Source organism: Pavona decussata, unplaced genomic scaffold (assembly GCF_977016875.1).
Source record: "Pavona decussata unplaced genomic scaffold, jaPavDecu1.1 SCAFFOLD_912, whole genome shotgun sequence".
In the NCBI taxonomy this organism is placed as follows: domain Eukaryota; kingdom Metazoa; phylum Cnidaria; class Anthozoa; order Scleractinia; family Agariciidae; genus Pavona; species Pavona decussata.
Genome location: NW_028145943.1, coordinates 352,539 through 369,613, shown reverse-complemented (window position 1 = coordinate 369,613; position 17,075 = coordinate 352,539). Strand labels below are relative to the sequence as shown.

General features: G+C 39.1%; 1 protein-coding gene and 1 pseudogene across 2 annotated transcripts in view; both read right to left on the bottom strand.

Moving 5' to 3' along the window:
- Positions 1 to 6,968: 6,968 nt before the first annotated feature.
- Positions 6,969 to 8,103, bottom strand: LOC146448492 (E3 ubiquitin-protein ligase TRIM56-like). The gene is made up of 2 exons (XM_085102567.1): positions 7,416 to 8,103; positions 6,969 to 6,997 (listed from the first exon to the last, which is right to left on the bottom strand). Exons 1-2 carry the CDS (start codon positions 8,101 to 8,103, stop codon positions 6,969 to 6,971), a joined length of 717 nt encoding a protein of 238 aa, XP_084958693.1.
- An 8,121-nt stretch (positions 8,104 to 16,224) lies between these two features.
- Positions 16,225 to 17,075, bottom strand: part of LOC146448484 (E3 ubiquitin-protein ligase TRIM45-like) — a 75,762-nt pseudogene continuing 74,911 nt past the window's right edge. Inside the window, exon 2 of the transcript XR_014861051.1 lies at positions 16,225 to 16,903. The product of XR_014861051.1 is annotated as an E3 ubiquitin-protein ligase TRIM45-like (transcript). The remainder of the gene's footprint in view (positions 16,904 to 17,075) is intronic.

Genomic DNA, 17,075 nt, shown 5'->3' with positions numbered 1-17,075 from the left:
TTCTTGATTCTTGAGTTATGCGAGTGATCGAGCCCTAGAGTAGAATTATCTTTTTGTATTACTTCCAAGTTTTCCAAACACTCAAATGAGCCAAAATCCTCCTTCCCCCTCCCCTCTCCTCCCCATGCGCTCTCTTTCTCTTTATTTCTATTTTGTCTGGGGATGGGTAGTCGTCACGCAACGTGGAGAGAAGCGTTGCGTGACGTCCCTAATAACGGCTTCTTACGGGAGACTAGGGGATGGCAGTTTGCTCTCACATTTGCTAGCATGAAGCCTGGTGGGTTGGGATCACTCAAGCTATCAATGTGTATTGGGAATTGTAGAATGTCACGTCTTGGATCAATTTTCATCGCAAACGGAGGTGTTAGTATTTGCTGCTGGGATACAGATCTCGTCAAAAGCAACAACAGTGGACCTCAGTTACTTAATTTATGGTAAGAAACAAGAAGTATAAATATAGATATATCTGGATGTCCGTATAAACAACTGTACCTGAGGTCTTACTCAGAACAGAGGGCACAGTTTTTTTCCTGTAGGCCGGTGAATGTTTTTTAGTAAGTTCCGCAGGTCTTGCTACAAACACGCAACGAATCCCCCCGGGTTCTCGGTCAAGATAAAATAAATTCCAACGTCCGTTGCCAGCACCAATCAGATTGTATGATATGAAGAATTCCATCCGCTCGCTAGCCTCGTGCGCAGACGTTTTTTGGCTCGACACGTCACGCATTCTTCCCCACGAGTGTCACGTCACGCACTCTTTCCACGAGTGTCACGCACGTCACGTACTCATCCCCACAAGTGACATGACGAGCTATAGAACGTCTGCACAGGAGGCTACTCGCTTAGTGCAAACTAAGGAAAAAAACAACAACAAAAACAAAGTAATGCGTACACAAGCTTTTTTTTTGTTTGACCTAAGAAACTAGTTTTACAGTATCAATTTGTAAATTTTTAGAGATCATTGTCTATCTCATTATTTCTACAGACGATTGTACCAATAGTATAACATGGCACTTACTTTCTGATTATATGCACACCTATGTTTATGTATAATCATAGTTGAGAAATTTTAACAAATGCTAAATAGATTGTTTGATTTTCCACGAAAATCACACAAGTAAATTCCAGATATTTAAAAACTATACTTAGAGATTATCCTTTAAAAATTATTAGTCCTAAGAATAGTACATGGGTTTCATGATCGAGTATCTGTGAAACTGAAGGTATTATTTGTGCAAAGGTGAAGTTTTTATTGAGGCGGCTAATATATTAATTTACAAAGGGATTAACAATGGCCCCTGCCCCACCAATAACTTCATTTTCCAGCCAACAATACCATGTGCTTGGCTCAGTAACAAGTAATAAAACAAGCAAGCTGTAAACCTTGCTAAAATATTAACCTTCACAAAAACTTATTAAAAAGCACATTAAAAATTGTTTTTGGAAATGATGATTTCTACACAAAATGCTAAGGCAGAAATTTCAAACCCAAAAATACCACCGGTTTGGCTCAGTAACGAGCAATGGAAGATCAACAAGATGTAAACCGTGCTTAAATACTAACCTTTACAAAAACCTACTAAAAGCACATTGATTAAATGGTTTTGAAAAAGATGATTACTACATAAAATACGATAAAAAGGAAGATATTTGATACAAAAGAGAGAATTTTAGCAACAGAGATCGATGTTAGGTAAAAAGGAATTAAAAACTGTGTCAATAGAGTCAACTGCATCAGGTCCCTAGTGTTATAAGTAATTAAAGATAGAAATAATCGTTACGCAATTCTTTTATAAATTTTAAAATTCAAACTGGTTGCTAACTCTCATTGAATCCACGATACCTACATTAACAACTTTTTTTTCTCTCAACTCTTTAAAAAACTCAACTCATAAATAAAAAGGTAGATACAAAAAACAATGATAGAAAAGACATCTTTCCCACCCTATCCATTGAAAATCTGCACTCTATGGTTATTTTTGTCTGCTACAAAACTTTTTCCATCCTTATTAAAGGCTATTCCACAAGGACGTTTAAATTCTGCGTGATTCCTTCCATGGCGAGCAAAGTATCTTATGAAATCGCCATTGCTGTTGAAGATTTGAACCCTGTGGTTCAACTGGTCAGCTACTGCTATTTCATCCCTGTTACTCACTGCCACCCCCAAAGGATACGGAAACATTCCAACATCCGAACCTTTTTTTCCAAAGGACAAAACAGGTTTGACATGAAATAGTTTTACTATCACAGTAAAAAGGACTATCACGAACATGTTCCCCGTTTACCTTAATTGACAATTTACAGCTACCTTGAACTTTAGGAGTGTAGGTAATGTTGTAGATTCCATCTTTGTTATCATCTATTTGCACTTTGGTCACGCATTCTCGCCCTTGCTCGTCTCTCATCTCTACCGTTACATTGTGACAATTATTATAACACTGTTTTTTTCTTAGCGTTTCTTGTGGTCAAATTAAATTGAGGTTCACGCCCAACAGTTCCTTCTCTGGGTCGTTGACCTCTAGCGATCGATTCACTTTCTTTTGTTGGGAAGAAAATTTCTAAGGACCCTACTTCTTTGCTTCGCTTTTTGTTTTCCTTGGCCTTCAGCGATCGATCCACTTGCTTTTGTTGGGAACAAAATTTGTAAGGACCCAATTTCTTCGCTTAGCTTTTTGTTTTCCACGAAAACCACAGTTGGCACAGGGTCACGGGAAATTTGTTCGGCTTGCTGTACCCGTTTCAAAATTGTTGTCAATGAATATTTAAACTGAATGACGTCAGCATTTGTGCTTCGTTTTAACAGTTTATCAGCTTCTTCCAGAGATGATTCGATCATAGTTTTTTTCTGCTGAAATTCACCCTTTGTCCCCTCGACATTTTCACCCGACTTCCTTGTTTCGTTTTCCACCGCATCGAGAATAGTTTGTTTCTTCGCTTGAATTGTTCTGATCAAGTTCTCAGTAAACGTGTTGACATTCTTTTTCACGTCTTCGCTTTGTTCAATCAGTTTATCGTACTCTTTTCCAAGTTGAGTAATTAAGAGTGCCTGACTGTAACTTTCGAGAATCGCTGGCCAAGCTTGAAAAATCGAAACTCCTGATAATTTGCCTGAAGTTTACTTTTGGGGAACTATCTTCGAAAATATTATTTGAATGTTTTGGAAATTTATAGTTTTCGAGAATTTTGGAGTAAACGAAATTACTGGTTTTACCTCATTAATTATGCAAAAATCTCATTCAAAATTAGCCAAGTTCAATACGCTTGTGTTGAAACAGTACGCAACGCTAGAAAACGAGGTCGGTTTTGAGTAAGAGCATTACTCACCTACTTTCTACCAATGGAACCTATGTAAACTTTTGTAGAACTTTGGAGGGTTCTATGGCTCTTTGAAAAATTGACATTTTCAGGATTTCGCGATGAGGTGAAAATTGAGTAAGTTTGAAGGTTTAAAATGCATCTTGGTATGTCAGATATCGACTCGAGAGGAACATTGTGATGAAGCTTGGGTCTTCGTCTTTAATAATACGAAATAAAAAATCTGGGCAATCAATGCACGCGCTGACGAAAACCAAAGGTAGTGAGGCTTCGTTAACAAATTTGCATAATTCGCAACTGTTGAGAAAATGCTTTGTTGTGGCGACTCGGTGAAAACATTTACCCAAGCTATCTTCAAATGGTCATTTTATCTCATATTGCATTTGCCTGTTTCTCTTTCTTGTTTAACAACGTGGTAGAAAAGATCTGGACAAAAAAAAGTGTGTGATTCGCCAAATTGTGGTGGGAAATTTGCATAATGCAAATCTCCCAATAAATCTTTCTGCAAAGGAATCTAATTGGGAAGGTTTCGTTAAGAGTCTATTATAAAAGGAGTCAAAACAACGTTTAATTATCCGATTTCAACAAATAATTGTCGAATCTTAACCTTTAAATTTATATAGTGCCAAACTGATGATCGCTATTGCGTTACCTGCGTCACGTCAATAGCTGTCGATATTGCCCACAAACGAACTTGTGCTGCAAAATTGCCATTTACAACAACTAGGAAAAAGACCTTTATTTACTGGCATATAAGCGGTTTTGCAAAAAAATTAAACGTTCACATGACACTGGAATCACGTTTAACAAATACACACTTGTCAAATGAGTGCGAAAGTTAGCCATAGAGTCGCTCAAAGTGAATATTATTAATTAAATCAAGTTTGTTTACTGGAATGCTTTTTCAAATAGCTTGTCCAACCTTTTTCGGTGGCCTTCCAAATAATAATCACCCAGAAGCGGGTCAGTAAAAAAAAACCCCTCTCTGTTCGTGCTGTTTGATACTGTACCTTTGCAAGTGACTGAAAAACAATGTCAGCCGGCACGTACGCCATATTTTAACGTAATTACTGGTATGAAAGAACACACATGTACGGATACACGCTTGAAAACCTGTGTGCCAGTTTCCGTTTAACAAAATAATACTCATTTCTTCCTAAAGTCCACATTGGCTGTCGTAGGGCATGCTTTTATCTTTGTCGAATGTCAACAACAGAAACACGGCTATCTCAGTGACACTGTATACACGCAATGTCTACTGCGTACATCACTGGTAGCCCAAGCTCTATGAGCGTTCAAGAGACCTTCGTTTGACCTTTGCATTGTCACGTTGTAATTCGAGTGTCACGATGAGTGTTACGCAATGGCGTAAATTATAAGGGTTTGTTTGGGAATTTACGAGAGTGGAACAAAAATGGCTTACCTTGTCTCTGATGTCTTGCTAGTGTTTGTGTGCCATATTATGGCCATTTCAGTACGATTCCAGTGGGTTTTAAAGGTTTGCTGAACATTTTCCTCAATCTATATCCTGCTCTATATGTCCCCAAAAGGTTGGTCACTTCAGTAGCAATAGTATTCTTTGAAATGATTGCAACGTTAACAAGGAGACAGTATAAAAGAACAGTCGCGGACTGTAGACTGCGGACTGCGGACTGCGGACTGCGGACTGGGTATAGGTGGACCATGGACTACGGAGTGGGTTTAAAGGAGAACTGAGGTATGACAATCATATCTTTCTTGTATTCATTTTCATTAAGTTTAAGATGTATAAAATCAAGTTTCGGTAGTTATTTTTGTCCCTTTATTGTTGTTTTTGAGAAACAAAACAAGGACTGGGAATAAAATAGTGAGGATCGACAGTGCAAACATAAAATCTTGCTTTATCTCAGCGAAACAGCTGGATTTTTAATACGCGCTGAAGAGAGTCCGGCATTTTAGTTTTTTAGCATTCATCTCAGGGTTCGATATGATGAAAACTTGCTCTTGCAGTGCACAATCGTGTAGATGTCGTACATAGACATTTATGCAGTAGACATTGCTGAGATACCAGTGTTTCTGTTGTTGACATTCGACAAAGATGCATGCCCTACAGCCAATGTGCACTGTAGGGCATGCAGTCAGTCCGTAGTCCGTAGTCCATAGTCCTCCTACTTTAGTACCTCTTTAATACCCAGTCCGTGGTCCACAGTTCTCAGCTGAGTTCTTCGTCTTTATACCGACCACGTTTTTAACGTTGCAATTTATTTCAAAGAATACTATTGCTACCGAAGTGACCAAGATTTTGGGAAAATATATATATAGTAGGATACCGTATAGAGAGAGGAAAATTTTCAGCGAACCTAAAACCCACTGGAATCGTACTGAAATGACCAAAATATGGCACACAATACCTGGCAAGATATCAAGGAGACAAGATAAGCCATTTTTGTTCAATTCATGTCCTTTACTTTTCGACTCCAAAACACGTTCGTAAATTCCCATACAAACCCTTATAATTTACGCCATTGTGTAACACTCATCGTGACATGACAATACAAAAGTCAAACAAAGGTCATAGACCTTGTGATGTATACAGTAGACATTGCGCATATACAGTGTCACTGAGATGCCCGTGTTTCTGTTGTTGACATGATTCGTCAAAGATAAATGCATGCCCTACAGCCAATGTGAACTATAGGTATAAACTGAGTTATTATTTTGTTAAACGGAAACACACAGGTTTTGAAGCTGAGATATTTCATACCTGTAATTACGTTAAAATATGGCGTGCCGGCTGACATAGTTTTTCAGTATCAAACAGCACGAACGAGAGTTTTTGTTTTTTTTTACTGACCCGCTTCTGGGTGACTATTTTTGGAAGGCCACTGAAAAAGGTTGGACTAGCTATTTGAAAAAGCATTCCAGTAAACAAATTTGATTTAATTAATAATATTCACTTTGACCGGCTTTTAAGTCTAACTTTCGCACTCATTTAACAAGCGTGTATTTTTTAAAGGTGATTCCAGTGTCATGTGAACGTTTAATTTTTAGCAAAACCGCTTATATGCCAGTAAATAAAGCCAGGTGACGTTTTTTTTGTAGTTGTTGTAAATGGCAATTTTGCAGCACAAGTTAGTTTGTGGGCAATATCGACAGCTATTGACGTGACGCAGGTAACGCAATAGCGAGCATCAGTTTGGCACTATTATTTAAAGGTTAAGATTCGACAATTATTTGTTGAAATCGGATTATTAAACGTTATTTTGACTTCTTTTATATGGAGGGTTTCGCTCAAATAGACTCTTAACGAAACCTTCCCAATCAGATTCCTTTGCAGAAAGATTTATTGGGAGATTTGCATTATGCAAATTTCCCACCACAATTTGGCGAATATTTTCTTTTCCGATCACGCACTTTTTTTTGTCCAGACCTTTTCTACCACGTTATTAAACAAGAAAGAGAAACAGGCAAATGCAATATGCATGAGATAAAACGACGATTTGAAGATAGCTTGGGTAAATGTTTTCACCGAGTCACCACAACATAGCATTTTCTCAGCAGTTGCGAATTATGCAAATTTGTTAACGAAGCCTCACTACCTTTGGTTTTCGTCAGCGCGTGCATTGATTGCCCAGATTTTTTATTTCGTATTATTAAAGACGAAGACCCAAGCTTCATCGCAATGTTCCTCTTGAGTCGATATCTGACATACCAAGATGCATTTTAAACCTTCAAACTTACTCAATTTTCACCTCATCGCGAAATCCTGAAAATGTCAATTTTTCAAAGAGCCATAAGACCCTCCAAAGTTCTACAAAAGTTTACATAGGTTCCATTGGTAGAAAGTAGGTGAGTAATGCTCTTACTCAAAACCGACCTCGTTTTCTAGCGTTGCGTACTGTTTCAACACAAGCGTATTGAACTTGGCTAATTTTGAATGAGATTTTTGCATAATTAATGAGGCAAAACCCGTAATTTCGTTTACTCCAAAATTCTCGAAAACTATAAATTTCCAAAACATTCAAATAATATTTTCGAAGATAGTTCCCCAAAAGTAAACTTCAGGCAAATTATCAGGAGTTTCGATTTTTCAAGCTTGGCCAGCGATTCTCGAAAGTTACAGTCAGGCACTCTTAAGCTCTCTTCTTTTAGCAAGTTACGTTTTTGTTCTTGTATAAGACCTGTCATCACGTTCTTTTGGGCCTCGGCTTCTTCGTCGATTGATATCAAAGCATGGCCTTTGTGAACTGCAGACATTGCACAAGTTGAGCAAACTGCCGTTTCGCATTCTTTGCAGACGTACTCGAGCTCTTTTTTCTGATGTCCTTGTTTTGAACAAAACACGGGTCGCTTCAATACATCCTCATAGTCCTTGTCTTGGAACTCTTTCACGGCAAGAACACGATGATCGTTTTTGTCTCGCATCATGTTGTGTCCAATTAGGCACTGTTCACAGTAAAACATGCAACACTGAAAGCAGTACGAAGCCTCGGAACTTTTTTCGCCGCGGTTTCCACACGTTACTTGGGTTGTGTTGCATTCTTTTATGGCCAGCACATCGATCATGCCGTTCAGATAAAAGTTGGTCGGAAGATCCTTGAGATCGCCTCTTTCAGGCACTCTGCTAAGGGCTTGGCACTTCGGACATCTGAATTCATTTTGACCGCCATTCTCCTGATGCGATTGTTTCAAACAATGCAGACAGAAACTGTGTAAACAGGGAAGCTGTCTGGGATCTTTGAATATATCCTTACACGCCGGACAAGACACTTGTTCGCGGAGATCGGAAAGTAACGTTCGGATATCCATGTTGTTTTCGCACACAAACGAGGAGTGACCACCCTTGCAGCAGTCTTTACCACACAATGGAGTCTTGTGATTTTCTATCTTTAGCTTTTCTAAGAATCTTAAGTGTATGAGCCAATCACAGAACGCTTTTTTAACAGGTTGTTGACGGTTTGGTTTTGGTTTCTGATTCCCAGGAATGTGCTCTTGGTGCGAAAGGTTTTTGTTTGGAAAGAAGTAATGCCAATCAAAAACAGAAAAAGGTCAATAAAGTGAACTTTATTATTAAAGCTTTTTTAAAAAGCTCTCAAAGTACAGGGACAATTGTAGATAATGCCAATATAAAACAATTGCGGCGGAACACAGTACTTATAAGTTGGTTTTATTAGAAAAATGTTTTATTCTCTTCTGGCTTCTTTTCGACCTTCTTAGCACCTCGCACCACGCAATGGAGTCTTGAGATTTTGTATCTTACGTTTACTGGGAATTATTGGTGAACTGAAGCCAGTAATAGAAAGCTGTTGTAAGAGGTTGTTGACGTTTTTGTTTTGGTTTCTGATTCCCAGGTATGTGTTCTTGGCACGCCAAGGGTTTGTTTGTTGACGCAAAGTAATGCAAATCAAAAAGAGATGAAGAACGGATACTCAGTCAACAATATGAGGTCAATGAAGTGAACTGTGAAGCGACCACGATAACTAGTAAAGTTAAGGTCTAAACATTTTTAATTATCTTTTATTTTCCTCGATTTTCTTGACAGTCCAGGCAGATATTGAAGTTTTGTAAGCCAATCACAGAACCCTGTTTTAAGACCCAGGGTTGTTAACTGCTTTAGCCATTGATTCCCAGGAATGTTTTCTTATCGCGCGTAGTTTATGCTTGAAAGAGTTGTAAATTAAACACAGAGAAAAGTAATACATATTAATTCAATCCTGTAAAGTCTGTTTTTAAAGCCTCTTTTGTCATGAATTGGAAGATTGTCAAAAATAAGCGACTAATTCGCTCTTGGTGACAGGATTTCGGGAAAAGAACTGAAATTTTACTTCTCCCAACCTAAACTTTAACATGTAAGGTCAGTCTCTCAGGTACTCATTTTTGTTTGCTAAACCGCTCTCGCAAAAAACGGGAAACGATAAACAAGAAAAGTCAGAGCGCTGCTTAACGTGGACTATAGAAACTGACTCACAAAAAGACTTGGTAGTAATTGGCCATGAAAAGAGCATGGGATGGGTTGGACAGCAACTTCATGTTAACATAGAATAAGGTGTACCCCATCTCTAAACCGAGCCGCATCCTAAACTGTAACAAATTATGTATGACCTCCTCATATGTCCCCCTCATGACAAAGTAAATAACCCTCAGAGGATTAGTTATTATATTACAGTAGATTGAAATTGTTCAGCTAAACTCTCAGTAGAATATCAGTCCTTTCAATAAAAGCTCATTGAGGTGGATCGGGGGAGCTGCATGGTTATAAATTCTTATAAAAGAAAAAAGAAAGCCGTAACTTTCGCTTCTTTTGCCTCACCCTACGCCCCTAAATTTGTTTATCCTTTCTCCCTGGGAGACTGAGCATATTGGGGTCAGGTTCTCTCAGCACTGCAGTTTGATACCATTATTGTTGCATCATCTTAAAAATAATAATTAATAGTATTTTCGAAATACACAAGCAAGTAAAAATTAACGATATAGGGTTCCAACGTTTCGGCGACGTCATGACGCCATTCTCAAGGAATGAATAATATAAGCGAGTTCAACTGATCTTACTCAGTTGAACTCGCTTATATTATTCATTCCTTGAGAATGGCGTCATGACGTCGCCTAAACGTCGGAACCTTATATCGTTAGTTTTTACTTGCTTGTCATCTTAAAAAGAGTGGTAATATTGATCTGTCAAAGTATAAGTAATAGAAAGTACTGGAAACAGCGCCACCATTTGAGGAGAAAACGAAACGAAAAGGTAGTGTGGACGAAAGCAACGAGTCAAACTGGTGCAGGACTGTTTGTCCGAATGGCTTCCCGTGTCCGCCGGTGTTCCCCAGGGGACCAAACTAGGCCCCTGGCTGTTTTTGATAATGATCAACGACCTTGACGCGCCGGGTGGCTTGTAGACTGTTCACATTTCCCCTATTTTTACGTGGGATTCTCAAGACTGGTACGCTTCGATGAAGCTGCCGCCATCTTGGTTTGTGAAAGCGAGCGTGATCTGGGTAGAGTGTCTAACCCCCACTCCCGCTCCCCTCGGTAGCTTAGACACTCTCCCCAAGTCGTGCTCGCTTCTACAAGCCAAGATGGTGGCAGCTCCATCAAAGCGTACCAGTCTTGAAAATCCCACGGAAAAGCAGGGGACTGTGAACAGTCTAGCTGACTTGTGGAAATACGTAGACGACACTACGATCTCGGAATTGGTGGGAAAGAAAATTCGCAAAAGACAAGCCCGACTTTGAGCCGATTCGGTAGTTAATGGAAAGCCCTTAGAGAGAGTAAGAAGAGTCAAAGTTATAGGGCTAAACTGATCAGTTGTGATCTAAGATGGAGCCCCCCCCGGGAGGGGGTACTCCCTTATATGGGCTATATAGGTATGTGCGGCGCCAAAGGGTATGGTTTTTCAGCCGCTTTGGTCATAAATAGGGTATCGATTTTAGCCATTTTGGTAATAAATAGGTTATCGATTTTTGCACTCTAGTCTTGAATTCCTTTTTTTTTTTTTGGAAGAAGCTACTTCTTCATCATGATGTTTACGGCAACTGTGTACGTTCCGCAACGGCTTGACACGCGCTGGGCTCCAGGGGTCTTTGAACTGAAGGTGACAAGACACTATTAGGTCATAAATAGGTCATAAATAGGGTAGGGAAAATCGCAGATTTTGGCCATAAATAGGGTAAGGGTTCTGGGAAGCGGGCCGCACACCCCTATCCAATTTTTTTGGGAGTACTACCCCCCCCCCCCCCCCCCCTGGAGGATGAAGCATACATATCCAGGAGTTGGTCAAGAAGGCCTCCTCTAGATTGTATTTTTTTGTGGCAGCTAAAGAGATCTTTCGTTGCATCAAGTGAGCTAACACTGTTTTATGTCACCTGTATATGTTTCATCCTGATTACGCCTGCCAAGTTTACCATCGTGGTCTACCGGAATACTTAAGTGACGACTTAGAGAGATTGCAAAAACGGGCACTTAGGATCATCTATCCTGGTCTGTCATACAGCGATGCCCTAGTTCAATCTGGTCTCTGCACATTTTTTGAAAGGAGGGAAGCATTGACACTCAAACTGTTTGATAAGATTACTACAGATCCGCAGCATAGGCTCCGCAAGCTTCTCCCAGCTAGAAACAATTGCGATTACTCGCTCAGGAACTCGAGGAAGTTTGTTCACCCCCTTTGTAAGACCGTTCGTAGTAAGAAGAGTTTTGTTGGGAGCTTAGCATACAGTTTATGAACATTTTAGTTAATTTTTAACCTTGTGATATATTTTTAATTCTATTTTATTCACTTTTATGACTGTTAGTCAAGCTGTTATTCAGCCTATGGCTGCAATGTCTGAATAAAGTGTCTATTCTATTCTTTATTCTATTCTAAAATATTTTGCCACGTTTTCGGTGAGATGAAAAAGGGAGACTGTTGAAAATACTTTACAGGGGCAGTGTCACCTATTTCAGTCTGATGTTGCTTTGAATATTGGCCAAAACCACATTTGCATTGATTGAAGCGTTAAAGTAATGGTTCAGTTTTGTTAAAAGTAACCCGAATACAGAAACTAGTATTGTTATTTTTGGCCGCAGATGGCCAGGGTTGAAATGTATCGAAAAATTGGCCAATTTTGTCAAGTTCTTCCAGCGTCATTGGAAAAACCGCTAAAAAACTGATTCAGAATTACATAAGGGTCGATTTACCTGTCCCTCGGGGGTATATACTATATTTTGCCCTTGGAGCAGTACCAGGTTTCCTAATGCAAGAAGATTTAATTTAATTGTCTAGAGATATTATTGTCAAATAAATATTCCAATTTCGATATACTGAAATTTAGCCTTGAATAATAGACTTCACTTTGAGGTTCTGCTGAAAAAACCCCACAAACTCTATAGTTTATTCTGAGAGGCTCGAATTGAAGTTTATTGTTTTGGGCTGAATTCTAAAATATGGAAATTGGTCAATTCATGTGGAGTCGTGGTGGTGAAGAACACAGAAGCTTGACGCTCGCTCAACTGGAGGTTATTGAGGGAGACGAGGAGGAGGGTACTTGACTGAGGTACACATCGTTTGGAAAAAAACAACTTTAGTGGTGGCCTGAAGCACCACAGGATTTACGCGAAAAGGGTTGAACAGCACGAAAACATTACAAAACGAGAAAGGCGTGCAGTTCGTTTGTATCATGATATTAAAAAGTATATAAATAAGCCCGGGAAATAAGAGGCAGGTACAAAACTCGGACTGGATCAGCTAGGACCGGACCGGATCGGACCGGATCACGTAGTCCGGGTGGATCAACTCGGATCAACTAAAATTTCAACAGAATAAAATAAAAAGGGTGCTTTTACCCGTTAACGGGTTCAAATTCATGAAATTAAAAGTATCTTTGCTCTGCTTCACTGTTTTGTCAAACCGCCATTTTGTTTTTCTAGTGTTAGCTCCTCGCGGATCAAGTTATGAAATCGTGTCCAGTCTCAAAACACGGGTGTACTTTGGATGGAGATGAAGGCAAAATCAAGCCTGATCTAACTCCTTGTGCCAGGCAAAATGATATTCATTTCACGCGTGTCGTATCATTTTTTTTTTTTTTGAAAAAAATATTGGAAAGATTTTCGCAGTCCCATGTACCACTGTCAAAAACGGCAAGCGTACATTTGTATGTATAATTTACTGTATGGCGCTGAATGGAAATCTTGCCAAAAAAATGGACTGTTTTGCCACAAATCTCAAACGCATACAATTTTCAAAAAACTTATATACCGGTAGAAAATGAAAGTGCTTATTTTTGAGTCCACGTGTCGCGTCTCCTCGCGGGAGGCGACTTTCGTGTGCACTCGCGTGATCTCCCGCTCGACTATCCCTGAGAGAAACGTGGGACTACGCGTAGTCTATAAACCTCAGCCGTTTTGAAGGAAATGGGGTAACATGATTTGCCATAGAAATAAGCAAAGTTCAAGTAAACAAAATAGAAACGCGACTCGAAACTGGGCACGAGTTCATAACTTAAAACAAAATGGCGGCTTGACAAAACGGCGAAGCAGACCAAGGAAAACTTTAATAGTAAATTTAACTGTGAATGGGTAAAACCCAGACTAGGCGATCCGTTCCGATCCGAGTTGATCCGGTCCAAATTTTGTACCTGCCCGAGAAATAAATGCCTGAAAGACGTAGACAAGAGTACCTGTGTCTGTTTGTCACCAAGAAAGCAATTCAACGTAGACGATAACGTATGGTTTACGTGTTGTCCGATAGGAAAAAAAATACGTTGAGAAATGTAGTTCAGGTTCTGTGCAGTAAAGCTAGTATTGAAAGTGTTCACACAAATCACTCACTGAGGCCGAGCGCGTGCTCATTAGCATTAGGAAAGGGTATGTGCCGAGGAAGCTAATCATGAATAGCACGGGTCACAGAGATGTAAAATCTCTTCATGCTTACCAGAGAGAAACTGGTAGAGAAGGTGAAGCTGTTTCTGAAGTGTTACAACGCTCCAAGAGTTCATTTCTAGAGGGATCACCCCCAAAAAGTTTAAAAGCGAGATCCAAGAAGGGAAGTTTACTTTCAACAATTGTACAGTTGTCTTTAACAGGAATTAAGAATAACGTGAGAAACTTGAACAAGTCGTATAGTATTTGTTAGCAATTTGCACTTTTTCTGTAATTTGCTTTAATTATTGATTGTATATGATGATGAACTTATAAATTATGGCATGTTAAGATCTTCAATGCTCTGTAATTGATTACTGTCAGTTCATTTTATTGTAATTCAAAATTCTGACTCCTGTTGTTTTACTGGGAAGGTTAAATATGCTGGGGGAATATGAGCAGGGGAAATATATATTGTATTGTGTTGCTACTGTTATCAGCTATTGTTTCAGCCCCGCACTCCCCTGTTACAATCAAAGCCTCCACAAACTTTTCAGATCGTAGTAGGTAAACTGAGCCTGATTTCACACTTGACGGTAGCTCATTAGTAAATTTTCTATAATGTATTGCTATCAAGTTTATTTATTTATTTATTTATTTATTTATTTATTTATTTATAAATTTCGCCAGGGGAAAACCTCTGACAGGACAGAACTCACAGAACGATAAGTTCCAATAACGAGACTCCTCCTACTACTAATCATGAAGTAGCACAAAGACCAGACCGGCACACCGGGAACTCAATTCTATAGTCAGTTTAGATTACTTAAAATGCTAAAAACGTTAAACCATCCCCTCAATTTTTCAAGGAAGGAATGCAGGCCCAGGCCTTGATTCATCTGAGTTCTCGGAAAAAGAAAAAACTTCAGGGAAAAACGTCATAAGAGATTTGGTACCACATCCGAATGGAGGTCCGACATGGCAACCAAAATAACCAACTTCCTTTCCTTTCTCAATGCCTGTGAGACTAACTGAACTGCTAGAAGAATAAATTAAAGAAAAATAGTGACTTAAGTAGCGAGTGACTTAAGTAACACGCCTCGTGTACACGTGTCTTCTAACTAAGTACAACCCTGTTCAGTAGTCAAAATCTCTCGCCTCGCTCTAATCCTTCACTTGGAGTCAGTGTTCCTTCCTCAGGCTAGCTGCGCAACCTCTTCGAATTTTAATATATTTAATTTCCAGTTCTTGTTTTTGTCTTTTTCCACCGGGATGCTTCGTGTGGTCGCTGTCCAGGTGATAGTTCAAAACTGCTTTTTGATTCTATTTTTTTTAATTTTAATTTTTTTAATTTTTTATACCCAACAATATAGTAACGGGAACCGTTCCATTCAGTCTTTCATCAATTAAGGCTACACTCACATTTTCCTACAAAGCTTTTTTTGCCGGAATGAGATCCACATCGGACAGACCTTCGATCCCAGCCTGAGGAAGATTTAGGTTTTACTGAAGCTTCAGCGCTCAGAGCAGGCAATTCTTAGAGTGAAAATGCGCTCTATTTTGAAATTCTTATCTTTGTCTTAGTGATTGGAGAGGAAAGAATATGTCAACAGGATCTTTTTGCACTATCTTATAATTATTTCGTCCATAAATGTTCAACCAGAACTTAACTCAGTTTTACTGTACTGCTAGGGAATAAAAGGAAAATCAATGTTTGGTTTTACACTGTAACCTTTGGATTGATTTCAATTTCCTCCCACATCAGGGACGAGTTAAAGGATACTGTATAACTGCCACCAGTGTGGCCAGGGTGATTTGTCTAACCCAGTTGTGTTCAATATTCGAATTGGCGGTCTACAGATTTGCAGTCGGATAACTTTCGATGTTGCTAGTTTTTAAAACAAATTCGATTTATTTTATTGGACTGTTTTACTCTTTCATTAGGTATTCGGTGGCCAGCTATGAACGTCTCCGGACTCTCACACCTCCAGATGCTATGCGAGTCCCATAAAAAGGCAGAGGATAAAAGCAAAATAGATTTAAAATAATTAAAAAGAACGCGATAAGTGGAAAGTCCCGGTAATTAAAATTCACTTTACATTCTTGTCGAAAAGCGTGGGAAAACAGAAAGCACATGGCTATTCACGTGGCACGTGAATAGAGCGTCGACCAAGTTCTTCCCAATGGATTTTACAAAGCTGTTAATAAATGCGTCGATGAGCGACTCCGGACCCCTACCTCAACCCACTACCCTCCCCCCCCCCCCCCCTCCCCCACCACCACCTCTTCTCTCCTCTAAGCCCCCTCCAGATGGTAGGAATCCCTCAATCGAAAAGCGCGGGAAAACAGAAAGCACGTGGCTTTCCAAGTGGCACGTGACGTGGTTGATCAAAAAAGGTTTCTACATCACAAACGGCGCTGGGCTGTTGTCATACCCTTTGTAATATTGATCGCGGCATAAAAGAAACAGGGTAGAAAACGGAGAATTCACGATTCTGTTTGCGTAGTCAACATTATTGTTTCGTTTCTGTTTAGTACAAACCAGTCAATGGTGATGTACATTTAACAACTCTTACGAACAGAGGTTTAAAAAACAAGTGAAGATTACACAGATTTTATTGATACACAAATTGTTTATTTCTTTGACGCAATAAACTACTTTTACAACAATAATTTCTAAATCACTTGAGCTTATTGTTACAATATTTACAGATAATTATGTAACATGCTTACTTTAAGAGTAGTATAACACTCGCGTCTTAGAAAATAAACACTCTAAACTTTTTGAGCGTACACTAAACACTTGCTAATCAAATTACACATTCAAGTAACGTATTGTTTGTACAATCACAAACTAGTCAATATAAGGCGCAAAGTTCTTGATAAAAGAGAGATCAAGAATTACGCTTACGACAAACGGCAACCGGCAGAAATGACCACGTGACCATGTTTATCCCACGTTTGCCCGTCGCTGCTTTCAGTCTCTCGTTAAAATTGAGCAGTTTTACGTTAGGATCAAAGGCCAGAATTAGTTTATACTATTCCTATCTATGTTTGTTTCAAGAAAACGCAAAACGAACCTCACGTTTGCCGTTTGCCGTAAACGCGATTCTATTTTTTTCATTTGCGCCACAAACAACGCCACAAATTTTGCTTTCCAGTCAACAATACTCATCCTCTCTTGTGTCCGGAAAACCGGAAAAAGTTAGCAGGATCAAAATATAATCGGTACTTAAATCTGATGAAATAAAATCTTATAAAAAAGAAACTTGAACATCTCCCACGGGAAACGCTACTTTCCGCATCTGACAAAATTAATAAATTTTGTATTAAACTATGTTGAAAACCTTTCAAGGTTTTACATATCTTTGGCATTTCCAGTTAGAAACTATAAAAATACAATAAAATAGGCAATGAACTAACTTAAAAAAGGACCCTTGTGTAACACT